Below are 18,112 nucleotides of genomic sequence, written 5' to 3'. Positions count from 1 at the left end.
TCTTATTCTGGCCAGGTGTCACCTCTGACTGCAGCCAGTTAGAACACTGTTAACATAAATGGAAGCTCGGGGAGACTAACCAGTATCAGGCCAAATAATGTATTTGTTGGCCCATGCATCAGTAACCCCGTCAGGGGGCCCTGGATCTTCTGACACAAAGTGCCAGCATTTTATCCTAAACCCCTGGACTGAGACAACCTGACTGGCTTTGACAATACTTTGGCAACAATGGACACCTGGGTGTTGACAGATATCCAAGCATACAGGTACCTGCCTCCCTGGTTTCAAATGCACTTGGATAAGTTAACACTAGTGGTTTTTTCCAATACAGACAGTGTTTTAGCTGATTTAAACACAGCTACAATGTCTTATTGACTTTGCAGAAACCAGATAAGACTGCATGTTACCAGGGATTATGTAAAGTGAGGATACATTTAAGTTTTGGTTGGTTAAAGTGACTAAAATAGGAAAATGTGAAGACCCTTATGCAGAGACATGGTGATTTGAGGACACAACTGAGTCCTCAGCTAAGGAATATTCCATGAATTCATATATATCCATATTCATGTGCACACACCTATGTGTTCACAGAACTGTAGATCAAAGCTGGAAGAGCCCTTATGAGAGAAATCAACTGGCTTAGAAGTTTCTAAACTTTTTAGTTAAAAGCTCTATTTTCAAATGGAATCTTGGTGGGCGCCCCCAACATGTAAAACAGATGAAAAAAAGTGCTGCTTTCATAGAGGGAGGATAGGGATCTAGGACCCCATTCTTTTGCATTCCCCTACCCCATCATGGTGACCTCTAAAATGCTTGCAACCTGGGAACATAGCTTGAATGATCATTGATCCAGCCAATGCTCTTCTTTACAGATCGATAAACTAGTGCAAGGAAAGATTGAGACCATTGCCCAAAGGCAAACAGCTCTTATGGTTCAAAGACAGGACAGAACTTGTGTGACTGTCCCTAAATCTGTTTTCTTGACAATTCTTATTTATGACCTAGTTCAGAATATACTACATGGAAAAGTCAATGAAAAGCCCACTTTAATCCAGAGGACAAAAGCTGAGAGGTGATAGGGTGGAAGCATGTGAGAGAAATGAAAAGGGTGAGCAAAGACATTTGCTATCTCTTCCTTAATTCCTTAGCTGGAATTGAGCCATCTGTGTGCTCCGGGTGCTGTGTTGCAAATATGGTGGGGACTGAGGTCCCACCCCCTGGGAGCCCACAGTCTCTTGGAGCAGGCATGAAGGACAACTGCAGGTTCAGGGAGAGAGACAGACCTCAGTGTGATAGAAACAATTTCAAGCAGCAGGTCACATTAAAGGAACTGAAGGCAAACGTCCTCATCTCCTGGAGACCTGCTAAATCCTTCCTACTGTAGAGATTCAGGCCATCCCACTTGCTTCGCTGCAGGAGATGGAGGAGTCAGACTGACAGGACTAGCAGTGAGGAGGCAGGATGTACAGTGCTGGGAAAACAAGCCGAATGTCTTGTTACCTGCTACAACTGTGGTCTCTGCCCATCATTGGCTGTGTGATATTGGGCAGAAGCCATTCCCATTCAGTTAAGTCTCAGTTTTCTCATTTGCATAATGGTAATGGTAAAAGTACCCGATCCACAGGTTTGTTATGAGGATTAAGTGAGATAATAAAAATAAAGCCCTTAGCATTATGCCTACTACCAGTACAGGCTTTGACACATCTTAGGCGCTATGGCAGTTGTCATTATATTCTAGCCCAAATCTGCCTGCCGTGATTTCTATCCATTCACAGGTACAGGCTTGCCTTCTGGAGTCTTGGTGAATAAATATTCCCCTTCTTTCCCATGACAGCCCTTCCAGGATCTGCATACATCCTCCGCTTACCTTCTCAGTTTCCAGCATTTTTCAGGTTGATTATTCCCACTTTCTCCAGTATTTCTAATGCAACAAGACTTTTCAAACTTCACTTCCCTGTAACCATCCTCTCTTTGGAGCTGTCATCTAAGAATCTATCTGATGAGTGGGGGAAATTTGGCATGTTCAACTTGTGCCCTTCTCAGGATAAAGTAGTTTCTTTGATTTATTCTAACGCTACCTCTTCTAGATCTCACGGGGATGAAACAGAAGCCAGTAGTCTTTCTAGTGTCCCAGGTCTTGTTTAATAAACCTTCTTCCTGGCCCCTTTAACAATGCTGGATGTTCCCTCTTCCTTCTGACGGATGTGGTGTCCATGCAAGCAGGATGATGAGGGCTGAACCGCTTGCACGTGACCCCCTTGAAAGCATCCTAGAGAAAAAGGAAATCTAGCTTTGAAGATAAAGCTTTTCATCCTCCAACAGCAGTGTCCCTGTACACCTGCCTCATGTTCTCTCAGGCGTCTTGCTTGGCCCACTGCCTGGTTTTGAAGCAGTTCTAGCAACACCTAACTTCTTTTGAGGCCATGATAATGATATTGGTGATAATAGCGAATGTTCACTAAGCACTTACTATGTGCTAGACACAGTTTTAAGTGCTTAAATGTATTCTTTTCAAACTTCCACTGCTTCTATGCTGTAGGTGCTATTATATTTGCATTTTGAAGACCAGAGAACTGAGCCTTGGAGAGGTTAAGTAACCAATAAGTGTGTATAATCAGTTCTTTTGTTTCCAGCCACACGTGATAATTAATAGTCATAATGATAGCCCAGAGCCTCTTCATGATCCTGAAAGCATTTTCTAAATCTTCACAGCTACATGAAAGCATATCCAATGTAGTTATAGTGTTAAACATCTCTTTAGGATATCATAATTATTTGAAATGGCTTTTCATTCTAATCCTTTGAAAATTATAATTGACGTTAGAAGGAATGTCTATGTTAACTACTTAATTAAGCACTTTTACTCCCATTCTATTCCAATAGCTGGTCAGCATTGCACTGCTCCTGCAATGACATATAAGGGAGTCAGGTTGTAACCCCAGCTAATCCCCTAACTAGCTATATGGCCTTAGGCCTCTAGTGTCCTCTCTGGAGCTCACTTTCCCCATATGTACAATGAGGGATTTGGTCTGATCTCCAACATCTTTGTATCAGGTGTCAGTAAACTGTGGTCTAAGGGTCAGTTCCAGCTGTCACCTCATTTTGTTTGGCTCATGAGCTAAGAATGGTTTTTACAGTTTTAAATTATTGGAAAAAATGAAAAGAATGATATTTCATGACTTGTGAAAATCATATGAAATTCAAATTTCAGTGTCCATAAATAAATTTTGTTGGGACACAGCCATGCTCATTCATTTACTATTGTCTATGGCTGCTTTCATGCTATAATGGCAGAGTTGAATAATTACAGCAGAAGCCATATGGCCTGCAAAGCCGAAAATATTCACAATCTGGCCCTTTACAGAAAATATTTGCCGACCCCCTGGGTTTGGATGTAGGGTAGGTGGGCACTAATAGACTTTAGATAAATCAGGGGCTTGAGAAACATCTAGCCAATCTTCAGAGATTAGTGTCAAGGAAAGAAACCTAGGATGTTCAACCACAAATACTCCTTTAAGATAGAAAGCTGTAGGGCAACCCCGGGTGGCTCAGCGGCTTAGCACTGCCCATCAGCCCAGGGCATGATCCTGGAGTCCCAGGATCGAGTCCCACGTCGGGCTCCCTGCATGGAGCCTGCTTCTCCCTCTGCCTGTCTCTGCCCCCCTCTCTCTCTCTCTCTCTCTCTCTCTCTGCTTCTCATTAATAAATAAATAAAATCTTTAAAAAAAAAAAAAGCTAGAAAGCTGTACTAGAAGGCCTCTCTTCAGCAAGGTGAATCATTTATTCAGGGCTATTAGCTATGTCATCCACACTGTCATAGTTTCTTTGTCCCTCTTTGGACAGTCTGGCAGCTCCATTCTAAAGCTAAGTTCATGTGTTCCTCTACCTGGAAGGAAATGTAACATATTGACAAAGAAGACAGATTTTATGATTGGACTATGGTCTGAATTCTTGCTTGCTGTGTGATCTCAAGAGAGTTTCCAAAAGTCTCTGAACCACAGCTCTTCAACATAAAATTGGGATGGATACTCACTCAACTCATTTATGCAAATAAGCATCTGGTGCCTACTGTGCATATTCACCTTTCAGGGTTGTTTGGGGGATAAAATAAGATTATCTATATAAAGCATTTAACAGAATGCCTGGCTCAGGATAAGAACTTGGGAAATGTTTAAAATAAATCTAAGGGTGACTGTTGACTAATTATTTCATTTTTCATTTTTAAATGACAGTAAACTTATCACTCTCAGAAGGTTGTTGAGATGAAGTTATGTAATGCATATGAAGTAGAACTTCAGCCATTATTCCTGTTTTTGTTATTCTTATGAGCAATTCTTCTGAAGCTATGTTTCAGTGGAGCAGTTAACTGTGCCAGTATTCTTTATCTCCAACCCAGGAGATAACAAAGTAAGCAAGGCTCCCTTAACACACCATAACAAAGTTTCAATAAATGAGACAACTTATCTTCCTTGTTCTGCCACAGCCACTCCTTCCTCCACTGACAGATGATTCCTAACCATCAAAGTACATCAGAATTATTTGGAGAAGCTATTTTTATTTTTTCATAGTATAAAAAGGAACTATATTCATATAGTGAAATAGAAAAAATATTACAGAAGGGTATAAAATAAAAAGCAAATGCCTGTTCTCTTCAATCTCATACTTATTAAAAATAACTATCTTAAGCCTTTTCTGTGTTTGGTGATTCTGGTGGTTTCCTCCACATTTCTACATAATATACAGAATGTGTCTCTTTCTCTTCCTTAATCAATTTTAATCCTATCTGTGACTCTCCCATTAGAAAGATGATCAATCATCTTATACTATCCTGCACACCTATTCCTCAATGTTTGTTATTTGTGCTATCATTTGGAATTATTCTAATGAGTATCTTTATAATTTTAATACATTGAACTTTGATTTTTTGTTAGCATTAGCATTTTATAAAAATACAGGTGTCTAAGGGTACCTGGGTTTAGTCAGTTAAGTATCTGCCTTCAGCTCAGGTCATGATCTCAGGGCCCTAGGATCCAGCCCCAAATAGGGCTCTCTGCTCAGCAGGGAGTCTGCTCCCTCACTCCCTCTGTGCTTGTGTGTGTGCTCTTGCTGTCTCAAATAAATAAAATCTTTTAAAAAATTTTAAAAATACAGGTGTCCAGTTTCCTCTCCAGAGTTACTGAATGAAAATCCTTAGAGATGACTATAAAGCTCTTGAAGTTATTCTGATATATCCCTCAGGTTGAGGACCTCTATTCTGAGAGCCTGCAGTACACCAGCCAGGTCATCTATGCTTGAATGAAGACAGGAGGCAGAGTATTCATCTTATGTCACACATTCATCGGACACACGTGGGACAGTATGAAGGGCCATAGAGGTGTCAAAACAGCACACAGGAGCATAGGGACATAACAGCTCCAAGAGCTCACTTGTCACAACGTGTAATTTATTTTTTTAAGATTGTATATATTTATTTGAGGGAGAGAGAGAGAGAGAGCAAGAGAGAGCATGAGCAGGGAGGAAGAGCAGAGCAAGAGGGACAAGCAGACTCCCTGCTGAGCAGAGAGCCTGACGCAATGCTCAATCCCAGGACCCTGATATCATGACCTGACCCAAAGGCAGATGCTTAACTGAATGAGCCACCCAGGTGCCTCAAAACATTATTTTAGATGAGAAACAGAGTCACCCTCTGAAGAGCAGCAGCTGGTACAGCTCTGCAGGGACAGTTGGAAGGAGCCTGGGTTTAGAAGACCTGGTTTGTTATACCAAATAACTTGAAGCATCTTGTGCATTGATTTCATTTGTATTCAATAGTACAGTGTACAGAGCAATGGACCCAGTGTTTGGGGGCATGTTATAAAATGGACAAAATGGCTCAAATAGAATGGTGACTATTAAACTTCATAGTTTAAACCCTTAATAAAATATAATTACCAATGTTACATCCTTACACCTATAACTAATATCACAGATTAAGCAGAGTAAGAAAAATATTCTAAATATCAAACATTACCCAAAGTTATTGGGTTTTTTTAAATAAAATGGCAAAGAAAATTAGAAAATTATTTTGTTAAACCTTGAACCTTGTTCTATAAGCATTCTCAGGAAATAGAATGAGTTGGACTTTCCAGTTAAGTAGTAGGCAAACAGTTAATGCATTTATTTCTCCTTCTTAGTCAAGAGCATTTGTCTATACTGGCAGAGTCCATTTTCTTGCATTATGGAAAAATCAAACATAGTCACTATAAAAGACTCATTTCCTAGTGATTAAGTACATAATAGAGATTCAAGATGACCATTCCAGCAAGAGATCTTACATGGGAGGGAAAATGCCAGCTATTAGATGAATGTACGTTGACCTCAAGTCATTCCCTAATGTTTTTTTTTTTTTTACCTGACATCACAGATAGGAGTTTATCATCCTCTGCCCAGTCCTTCCCAGGGGAGCACAAGGAGTTCCATTAGAGGGTCCCATAAGTTTGATTAGACATAACCAAGGTTTGGCTCCATTAACCTTGTAGTCAGACATTCTGATGATGGGAGCGAGTGACATTTATGTTCAAATAAACTCTGCCGTTTACTGTGGCCCCCATTATGTTCAAGATGGGGGCATTTAGTGCAAAATGCCCAGGAGCTGGCTAATAGATTTCGAGTGACAGAAGATGACTGAAGGAGATAATTTCCATTTGATTCTCTCAATAGTTAGTTTATGAACAAGATGTTCTTTTTAAAGTTCTCTAAAAATGATGAGAAATTTCTCAACTGTGCATTAGCTTTTAACCAGTGATGGAATATCTCCTACGTGGTACAATGTCTTCAAGTATATATCCTTATTTCTATCTGTACTAACAACTTGCTAGACTGTTGTGCAAATCAGTAAACCTCTGTGAAAGTCTATAAACTGTGGCTATGGGAAAAGTTAACCTGAGCTTCTCTTTCCAACCAATTAAATTCATCCACTGACATTTGCTGTCTGCTTATCATATTTCCCTTGCCTAATTAGCATTCTTGCTTGAGGAAGTCTCTGACTTTTATTCACTCATGCAGCAAATATATATTGAGCATCTGCTGTATACCAGACATTGCTCTAGATGCCAGGCTTCAGGGCATATCAATGAACAAAAGAGAAAAGCTCCCTGTCCTCATGGAGCCAATACTCCAATGGGAAAAGGAAGACAAGGGATCAAATGAGTAAAAGAGATCTTTTTTCAAATAGGGAAAAACACCCTGGAGAAACTAAAACAGGACACTAAGAAGGAACTGGCTGGACTGGGTGGTGGGATGACTTATTGGTGTCTTCTAGAAGTAGGACTTAAGACAAGGATTCAAATAAATAATAGTGAAAGGGAATAGAAGGGAAGGGAGAAGAAATGGGTAGGAAATATCAGAAAGGGAGACAGAACATGAAGATTCCTAACCCTGGGAAATGAACTAGGGGTGGTGGAAGGGGAGGAGGGCGGGGGGTGGGGGTGAATGGGTGATGGGCACTGAGGGGGGCACTTGACAGGATGAGCACTGGGTGTTATTCTGTATGTTGGCAAATTGAACACCAATAAAAAATAAATTTATTATTAAAAAAAAAAGACAAGGATTCAAGAACAAGTGGTTTCTTTGGGTACCAATTAGGGAATCTGGGAAGTTAGGAAGGGACAGGCCAGCATCCCATAAAGGTGCACAATCAAGACACATACTCCTGCAGGAGCCTAATCCCTTAAAGGAAGCTCTAGACATTAATGTAGAATGGGCCTGAGGGTTGTCCTCTCCTCCACCCATCCCCCACTGCTGGGGAAAAGATCCGGGAGTATTAATCTACTAGCTTTCCATTTGTCATTGGTTGGATGCTGCTCTTGGGTGTATTAATTCCCACAGAGTTGAAGTAATAGGTACTTGTAGTTAGTATAAAAAGTGAAATAGCAGGGGCACCTGCATGGCTTAGTGGGCTACACATCAGCTTCAGCTCAAATCATGATTTCAGGGTCCTAGGATCAAGTCCTACATCAGGCTCCCTGCTCAGCATGGAGTCTTGCTTCCCCTTCTCCTTCTCCCTCTGCCCCACCTCCCTACTTGTCATCTCTGTCTCTGTCTCTGTCTCTCTCTCTCCCTCTTTCTCTCAAAAATAAAGTCTTTTAAAAATGAAATATCAATGTATAAAGGGAAGTGTAAATGAGCAGAGTACTTATTGACAGCATCTACCACAGGGTGGGAATTGGATCTTTAGATAAGAGGCCAGGAAAGAGCTCTCTGAAGAGACTGCATTTTGGCTGAGATCCTAAAGACAGAAAGGATCCAGCCAGAGAAAGAACATTTTGAGGCAGAGAGAAGAGCTAGGACATAGGCTCTGAGTAGAACTGAGCTTGGCTTACTTATAAAATATAAATAATAATCAAAATTTTAGAGGCACTTGTGGGGATTTGGGGGAGGATCTTTGAGTCAGAGTTGTTTAGGACTAGATCTTTTAAACAAGGAACTAGATAAGTCAATGAGAAATTAAGAGACTTGGATGGTATATAGGATTTCATTGTATATACTATGCTACATAATGTTTATTGACTAGAATGTAAGCTTCACAAGAGAAGGAACTTTTATACACTATTAGAATAGTGCACTAGAGTTTCTCAAAAATGTTTGTTAAATGATGAGTAAAGACCTTCAGAATACTTTAGTTCTGGTCTATGCTCTGCCACTGACTCACTGGATGACGTTGTCATCAATTCTCCCACTTTGTCTCAGTTTCTTTATATGGAAAATAGACATATAATTTCTACCTTATGAAGTCATAAAGTGAAACATAGATATGAAAGTACTGTGCACTATGGAATATATTATACAAATATCAGGTTTCCTTTAGAAGTTAAAGGCCTCCTGAATTTGAATGAACTTCACCAAATAGGGAGGAAAGATTTACTCCTGGTAAAGAATCCTTTATGGAGGTTAGAATTAATCAGGCCGCACTGGGTAGAGAAAAGCTAGTCTGTGGTACAGGAAAGAGCATGGAGTGAGCGATGGTCAGAATCCAGATCAGAATCCCACCTCTTCCACAGACTCGCTGGTGATCTTTGGGAGCCCACAGGAGCTTGCTCCTGATGGACTTCAGATTCTTCTCTCAAAATGGTGGGGAATGTGGGTGGTAGAGTAGGCCCTTCCCTCCTTATGTGTCTATTCTGTTCCATATTTGTGGTATCATTTGTGGTATCCCAGCCATTCAGTCTACACCACAGACCTGACATGCATCATCACATTACTTTTTCTCCCCAACTTCCTAACCTTTGTTATTTAGACAAGAAACCATCAGGCAACTTAGTCCAAGGTAGTTTAACTAATGACTGTGCAGAGCCAGCACTTCAACCCAGGTAAGGCTGGCTTCTGAGCAAGTGCTCTTAACCACTGTGCTGCTAACAGTGTACAAATTAAGTGATAACCTTCAGGAGGAAGGGAAGTACAAATGTCTCTCCATTCATCCAGTTTCACCTTATGGAACACAGTGGAAAATCCTGTGATCCTCTAACATGATTAAATTGATTTATACAGGCAGCATGTTCTGACTTCTTTCCCCTCCTCCCTGCACAGGGTTTCATGGATATTGACTTAAACAAATTCAAGGAGAGTGGAGCAAATGTGACAGGTTTCCAGTTGGTGAACTACACAGACACCATCCCAGCCAAGATCATGCAGCAGTGGAAGAACAGTGATGCTCGAGACCACACCCGAGTGGACTGGAAGAGACCTAAGGTGAGGGGATGGGCAGCAGACAGCAAAGTACCAACCTGGTCCCTTTCCCTGTCCCAGATTTCTGGGCAGTGTTAGACTTTAGGAAAGGATAGACTTTCTAAAAGGAACAAGCTAAGAAGAATATATACATAAGAATTAAGGGTATGTTGTAAAGGTTGGACAATCCAGAATGACAATGGTTTAAACAAAGATGTTGTTTTTCTCTTGTATAAACAAAATTCAGAAGTCAGCAATCTGGGGCTTGTATAATGGCTCCACAGTTGTCAAACACTCAAGCTTTTTGTATCTTCTTGTTCTGCTATCCTCCACATATGGCTGCTACCTTATAGGCCAAAATGGCTGCTGAAGCTCCAGCAATTAACTCACTATTCTACCCAGTAGGAAAGTAAAAAGGAAAATAAAAAACACAATTGCTTCTTTTTTAAGAACTCCTTTCAGTTCTTTATAGTTCTCCTATAAAGATCTCCCATACAGATCTCCTACTCACTTGCTATTGACCACATCTTAGAAACCTAGCCCTAGCTAGCTCTAAGGGGAAGCTGGAAAATGGTGTCTCTATTCTGGGCAGGGCCTTCATGTTGCACAGCTCCAGGTGGGATACTGTTTGCATTCATTTTTTGTGGATGGAGCCTTCTTGAGTTGTTCAGGAAACTAGTCCTTTATCTGGTCTGCAACGTACCCAGCTAAAAATCAGAGAAATCTAAGCAATATCCAGCTCATCTCTGCTTCAGAGTGTGAACTCCCAGTTATGCAGACCATCTCTCTCTCATTCTCCAGCCATGAAGCTCTAAATCCTACAGACAAAATCTATTTTGTTTGCTATTTGGTAGTGGTTTAGAACAAGGATAGCAGGTCATTTCTTTCCCATGTTAGACCCAATAGCTTGACAGAGGCTGCATGGAACACTGTGTTGAGGATTCTGAGGCCAAATTTATTTAGCTGGAGCAAACAGGGAATCGTTGGCAACGTTCTCTTGCCACTTGGTCAGTTTCTTTTTGTGAATGGCATGCCATTTAACTGAGATGCTTCTCATCCCACTCTTGCTTAAACTGATTTAGCAATTCAAAAACTGAAGATTTATTTACCATATAATTTCACTCATTTGTTAAGAGCAAAGGGGAAAAAGAGAGAGAGAGGGAAATCAAGAAACAGATTCTTAAGTATAAAGAACAAACTGGGGCAGCCCGGGTGGCTCAGCGGTTTAGTGCCGACTTCCGCCCAGGGCGTGATCCTGGAGACCCAGGATCAAGTCCCACGTCAGGCTCCCTGCATGGAGCCTGCTTCTCCCTCTGCCTGTGTCTCTGCCTCTCTCTCTCTCTCTATGTCTCTCATGAATAAATATATAAATAAAATCTTTTAAAAAAATAAAATAAAGAACAAACTGATAGCAACTGGGGTGCTGGGGGTGGTGGTGGATGAAACAGGTGATGGGGATTAAGGAGAGCACTTGTGATGAGCACAGGGTGGTGAAAGTGCCAAATCACTATATTGTACACCTGAAACTAATATTACATTGTATGTTAACTGGAATTAAAATAACTTAAAATGAAGATTTCAATATAAGTCTAAACAAAATCACACATGTGCTTTAAAACAACGAACAAACCACATACCAGTTAATATGTGAATACCCCATCCAACTTCTAAAAGTTTGGAGATTATAAAAATAATCTAATGTAATATCTCTCTATATATTTTTTAAGTGAAAGAATTGTAGTCAAAAACAGGAAAAAACCTCATACATTCATTCTACAACTCTCTATTGTAAACTTTAAACGTGCCAGACAACAAGCTAGGATTGGGGACACATTAATGAAGATAGACATGATTTCCAAAGCCAGAAAATGTTGACCTGGATTGTTATCCTCCTTTGTTTCATCAATATTTTATCCCCCTCTTAGGCAAGAGGGAAAAAAAAACAGAGAGTTATCATGAATAAGCATAAGGGGAAAGTGTGCAGAATGTAAATTTGCCACTTGTGACGCACATGTGAAAATAATTAAGAGTTTACCCTTCTTGGATTTTTTTTTCCTTTTACTCTCACAAGGGATAATGGAGTAAATAGTTCTTCTTGGCTCCCAACTGGTGACTGAAACACAGAGAAAACCAATTAGTTTTCCATAAACTGTATCACAGCTGTAGATGTGCTGTATTTAATCCATGCATTCTTTTTCCAGTTGAACCCACGTTTTAAGATTGCACGCAAAAATCTAGAATTCTGGCTTCCCTTTGAAAGTCACAACTGGCAACATGGAACTCACAATTCAGGAGGGCAACATGGGCTAATGAGGAGCAGCAGCCCCCATCTAAGGCACAATCACTTTCTGGTTCACCTGTGCCTCTGTGTCCCCATGCCTGTCCCACTGCTGGCATTCTCATCCCCAGGAAGCACATTCCCAGACAGAGTTCCCACCTGCCTCCCTGTCAGCTCTCTCTGACACCTAACTGTCTCCATTCCTCCCACCAGTACACCTCTGCGCTCACCTACGATGGGGTGAAGGTGATGGCTGAGGCTTTTCAGAGCCTGCGGAGGCAGAGAATTGATATATCCCGCCGAGGGAATGCTGGGGACTGCCTGGCTAACCCAGCTGTGCCGTGGGGCCAGGGGATCGACATCCAGAGAGCTCTGCAGCAGGTGAGGCCAGCAGTGGCTGCCCCTTCTCATGGGAGCCTTGTAGGGGATTTCAGCATTGCTTTCAGGTGGGATGTAGCTGTTTAAAAGAAAAGGTAGATAGAACATGCCTAAAGTTTGGACAAGCTCTCCATTGTGTTTGTGGCTCTTGGCATACATGGAGGCTCATGTAGAAATTTTTTTAAAAATAGAATGGATTTCCTGGGGCACCTGGGTGGCTCATTTGTTTAAGCATCCAACTCTTGATTTTGGCTCAGGTCATGATCTCAGGGTCCTGGGATTAAGCTCAGCATCTGCTCCACTCAAGGGGAGCCTGCTTCAATATTCTCTCTCTCTCTCTCTCTTTCTCTTTCTCTGTCTGTCTAAAATAAATAAATAAATCTTTTTAAAAAAATAGTAGAAATTTCTGATAGTGTAAAATCTGTATTTTCTGCTTAAGGGTTATACTGAAAGGGGAAGCTGGTGATTGTAGTTGGAGAGGGGACTTGAAATACAGAGAGTTGAAACTGAGCCTTTATAACAGTCTCCTGGAGATTCTCCACTCTTACCCTGATTTTCTGTATGTTTTCATTACCTTTGCTCTCTGGGCACATTTCATGAGGGGACCCTGAAAATGTTTCTCAGTACTTATTATCCTATTTTCTGGCTTCTCAGCATCGCAATCATCAATTTTGTTTGCACTGAATAGTTTAAAAACAGGGATAGAAAATGGTCATGCCTATTACGATCAATTGGCTATGCAAAGGATTCTTAGGCTGAATCTAGATTCAACAGAGAAGAGTATAAATATTCAATTAGCGATATGTCTGCTTGCAAGAAGGATGAGACAGTGGTACATGTGGGCGTGTATTTAACATTCCTGGTTTGGAAGCTTCTGGGAGCTCGCCCTCAGTTTTATCACTTCCAGAGCTCCTGAAGTCTCTTGAAGTCTCTAGAAACACCTGGAGTCCAGCCTGTGATTCTTGTACTACAGATGGATTGATAGAACCATATGATGCCTTTGATGCCTCCTGATAAAAAAGGCTGTATTTCCAGAGGGGACTGGGCAAAGAGGGTAGTGTCAACTCAAAGGAATGTCATAGTATCATGCACAGTGGCAAGCCAGCAACAGAAAAATATTTAGATGAAGATTCCACTCATGACCTACCCTCTACCCCACCCAATGGACTTGCCTGGATAAGACTGGTTTTATTTTTAAGACTACATTCAACAGAGAGTGAATTTGGGCTCCCAGGGGAGGAGATGAGCATTTCTGAATGAGAGAGAAATATAGAGCAAAATGTACAACCATCCCCATTTGTTTTCCAACCACACGTGTGCAGCTCTAGCAATTTTCACAACCTGGAGAAAGAGACGAGAAAGGAACATCACCAGCTGTTCCTCTGCTTGGATGTAGTGCCTTTACATGGAAGAGAATATGTAGTTCTGTCCTTTGGCAGCAGTTTTGTGACTACAACACACCAGCAGCCCTTTCTGTCCTCCCCCATCTCCATGCAGGGTGGCCCCCTTCATTGGGCAGCATAGCAGACATTGGGCAACTTCTGAAGGATGGACAAAGATGCAGCATCCACCTTCTGGCTTATTTAAAATGCTCTTCCAGACTCCACAGTCAAGACAGATTCTGTTTGCGATGTGAGACTGGTTTCAGAAGGTCCCAGGGACTTGCCCTCAGCTTCACCACCCTTCCAACTCCTTTGCCTCTCCCATCTTAATGACATCCCTGTCAAAAGGATATTCTGACACCACCATGACAGTGACAAAGCCTGGGAGGCTATGTGGGTGACAAGAAGGGTTCTGAATCAGGAAGCAGGAAAGCTGGGGTCCAAGTCCAGCTGGGCCCTTGGCTCTCTCAGTGACCTTGAAATGAATGAATGAAATAGTCATTCAGATTTCTTACACACACTATCCATAACAATGAGGAAGATGGAGAGACCACTCCCAGGTTTCAACGGCTCCAAACATTCTAAGCATCTTTTTCTCTTTTATTGTCTAACCTACATCTTTCTGGTTGTCAAGTATACTCATTCTTCTGCTCTGTCTTCAGTGGGGTTTGGAAGGTGGCAAGTGCCTTAATTAAAAGAATATGACCTCTTTTATATTGTCTTTGAGTCAAGACATGTGTCTACCTCCCTGGTAGTCAGTCAGCTGCTCACTGAAAGCCTATTGTGTATTCTGGCCTGGAGCCAAGCACTGGAGATAAGATAAGGCAAGACCTACCTGCAGGAAACTCTCTTTAGCTTCTATTGGGGTTTGCATGTACCGTGGAGAACTAGCCATAAACATGAAACCCCAACATTCTGATCATAAATCAGCTATTCAAATAGATTCCTTTTTCAATCTTTGTTAAGAATCTACAATCACAAGAATTTATTGATGAATGAGATCTTAGAGATTACTGACTCCATATCCCCTTGCTTTATAGATGAGGCAGCTAATGCAGAGTGGGCAGTAACTCATCCAGGATCACACAACAGCTTAGCAGTAGAGGCTGGAGGAACTCCCATCCTGTCCCAGGTTCCTCTACTGCCTCAGGCCTGTCCTGTGGCCCCCTGTGCCTTTGCTTATACATATTGAGCTCCAGGGCCTTCCACATAGTCATGGCCACTGTCCAGACATTTCACCTTCTAGACCCAATTCTTAAAATAGTCATGCCACTAGGGAGCCACTGTGTGCCCACCACCGGCTAGGCAAATCCTACTGACGCTCAGTCCGTGGAACCTGTGGTTGAGGGCTCAAGTCTCTGCTGCCCTAACCACTGGCCTTCAGGTCACACACTGGGAAGAGACCTGTAGTGTTCAGCTTGTGTTAACACTAGGATGTATGTGAGTTAGGCCTGAAGGAATAAGCCCATTATTCTAAAAATAACAGTACTTGCCAGCTCCAGTATGTTAAGGGCTTCCTATGTATATGAGGTTCTGAACATATTTTACATGTTTGATCTCATTAAATCCTCAATATAATACTCTGAGGTAGCTAGTTTTATTAATTGTGCTTTATAATTGGAGACACTGAGCCTCAGAGGTATTTTTTTAATTTTCCAAAATTATATAGCTGGTTAGTGGTGAAACAGTAAAATTGGAACTCCAACACAACTCTACTTGCTACTTCACTCTGTATATGTAACTGCTCTGAAGTCTCAGAGGTCCAGCCCAGCAGAGGAGACACAGGGCTATGGCCCAGCTAGCAGTAGCACATGACCTTGGATAGTGTCTGTGCACTCCCTTATCCCCCTCATCCTCCAGTAATTTCCCCAGGAACAGAGGGAAGATCATCAGTCGCCTGCCTACTGCTTGCCTGACATCCAGGGAGCCGTTCAGAATAGTAATGAGCCCATGTCCTGGAAGCTCCCAGTACTCCAGGAAGGAGTAGACACGAGGGTGCCCATAAGTCTGCTTCTGGCTGGCAGAAAAGATGCAGCTCCCCAAGTCAGGCTCTTAGCATTTGGACATCATAGGCTCATCAAAGATATGATTTCTAAAAGCTCTGGACTGCTTTTCCTAGAAAAATGCACACATGTAGATACATATATTTTTGAATGACCAGGAGTCAAGAGACCATATATACTCCTGGAAGCCCATCCTAGGACTTCAGGTGAAGAATACCTTCCCCAAATAATAATCAAACCTCTTAGTTTTCGTGTTTGCAATCTGTCAGGCAGTAATCAAACATATCAAAAGGAAGGTATCCCCAGCATTTTGCTAAGTGAGATCTGAAGTGGTGTGAGCAATAGGGGTGTAAGACATAGTTCCTGCCTTTTAGGATGCAAGACATACTTTTGAATCAAAGACAAACTCAAGAAACACTAGCTAAAAAGGTATGGATTAAGGTATAAATAAAATAGCCAAGCTCTTAATCCTATGGATGTTCACAGCAGAATGCCATGACTGGGGAATGTGGACATCAACAAGGCTTCCTATAAGAATGGGACTGAGGCTTTAAATAAAGTGATCAGGGCCACCTGCGTGGCTCAATGGTTTGGTGTGTCTGCCTTCAGCCCAGGGTGTGATCCTGTAGTCCTGGAATCAAGTCCCGCATGGGCTCCCTGCATCCTGCTTCTCCCTCTGCCTGGGTCTCTGCCTCTGTGTGTGTGTGTGTGTGTCTCTCATGAATAAATAAAATATAAATAAATAAATAAATAAATAAATAAATAAATAAATAAATAAATAAAGTGACCATACAATTCAGCGTCCAAACTGGGACACTTACGAATTAAAGAGAAAGCTATCATCAATTTATCCAGAATAAGAGATGTGGATTGGAACTGTCTCAAGCCAATTGAGATGGATAGTCATGAAAGCTTTAAAGGAAGGATAAATTCAAACAAAGAGTGAATAGGGTTTTGGAGGGTGTGGATAGAGATGTAAATGATATCCAGCAGGAGACTAGAGTCAGGGTACAAGCGAGGGCTTGTGGGCATCATGTTCAGCTGTTAGGGAGTTAGGAGGAGAAAAGTTGCATTCTCATCATGGCTCCACCAAGCCCTAGCTCAAATATCTTGGACTAACTCCTTAACTTTTCTGGTATTGATTTCTTCAGCTCCTAAATGTACATCATCCTCTTAATACTGCCTGCCTCATTGGCTTGTCACAAGGTTCAAAAGTTAAAAGAAAAAGAAAGAAAGGAAGGAAGGAAGGAAGGAAGGAAGGAAGGAAGGAAGGAAGGAAAGAAAGAAAAGAAAAAGAAAAGAAAGAAAGAGAGAAAGAAAAAGAAGAATGAATGAAAGAATGAACAAAAGAAAGAAAGAAGGGATCCCTGGGTGGCGCAGCGGTTTGGCGCCTGCCTTTGGCCCAGGGCGCGATCCTGGAGACCCGGGATCGAATCCCACGTAGGGCTCCCGGTGCATGGTGCCTGCTTCTCCCTCTGCCTGTGTCTCTGCCTCTCTCTCTCTCTCTGTGTGACTATCATAAATAAATAAAAATTAAAAAAAAAAGAAAGAAAGAAAAAAGAAAGAGAAAGAATAAGGTTCTTTGAATATTGAGGCAACTAAATGAGATGGTTAAAGCCAAGTTATTCTTCCCATTGTGTACATGGGAAAGTAGGAACTCAAAAGAGTCCTGAGACCTGCCCTAGCCACAATAAACAGAATGCGGTCCACTGGGGACCTAGTCCACAGGCCCTGACCTCCCATAACCAGCAGGCCCTCAGGAGGAAGGACCATGAGGATGGATCCACCTGAAGGCAGCCACAAAGAGGTTACAGAAGCCCTGGGTCTGGAGCATCTCTTCTGCCTCCCCCAGGAATAGGAGGTGGAGAAGGCTGCAGTGTTGATGCCTCAAATAGTGGAAACACCACCCGGCACTCTCCTGTACAAAGCAGGAAAGAAAAGTTGTGCTTTAGCATCTCATTGGTGGCCGACTCTGAGCTGGCACACAATACCATTTGCAGGAAACCACAGCTAATCCTCTATTTTTCACAGAGGGAGCTGGCAGGAGCCAGGATGGCAACAGGAGTTCCAGGAAACAAGAACTAAGAGTAAACTCAGTCTGACCCCAGTCTTCCTCAGATGGGTGATGGTAAGGATGAGGGCCAAGAAATTCAGCCCTGATGGATAGGACAGCAGTTTCCTGATTTGCCCAGAGTGGATGTTTCTGAGAAGCTGCTGCTTCTGACTATGAGTCCACACTGTCCACATAAATGGTTTGGGGCTGAGCCATTCTCTTGACCTCTCCTTGCTCTGCCATCATAGAAGGGTGATTCTGGGACATCTCCTTTCCGATTTATTTAAGTATGTGTAAGTCTTGGCTTCTCCAACTA

At 42.0% G+C, this 18,112-nt stretch overlaps 1 protein-coding gene across 4 annotated transcripts in view; it reads left to right on the top strand.

Annotated features, from left to right (window-relative positions):
• The window catches only part of GRIA1 (glutamate ionotropic receptor AMPA type subunit 1), a 307,919-nt gene that overhangs the window by 179,631 nt on the left and 110,176 nt on the right, over window positions 1-18,112 (top strand). For all 4 annotated transcript variants that reach the window (XM_035715647.2, XM_025434094.3, XM_025434095.3 and 1 more), the window contains 2 exons: window positions 9,565-9,726; window positions 12,194-12,361. In XM_035715647.2, the coding sequence (XP_035571540.1) occupies window positions 9,565-9,726; window positions 12,194-12,361 (330 nt within the window). The remainder of the gene's footprint in view (window positions 1-9,564; window positions 9,727-12,193; window positions 12,362-18,112) is intronic.

The sequence above is a fragment of the Canis lupus genome, chromosome 4 (assembly GCF_003254725.2).
Source record: "Canis lupus dingo isolate Sandy chromosome 4, ASM325472v2, whole genome shotgun sequence".
NCBI classification, from domain to species: domain Eukaryota; kingdom Metazoa; phylum Chordata; class Mammalia; order Carnivora; family Canidae; genus Canis; species Canis lupus.
Note: the sequence above shows the minus strand (reverse complement) of the source record. Positions and strands in the feature narration are given on the sequence as shown.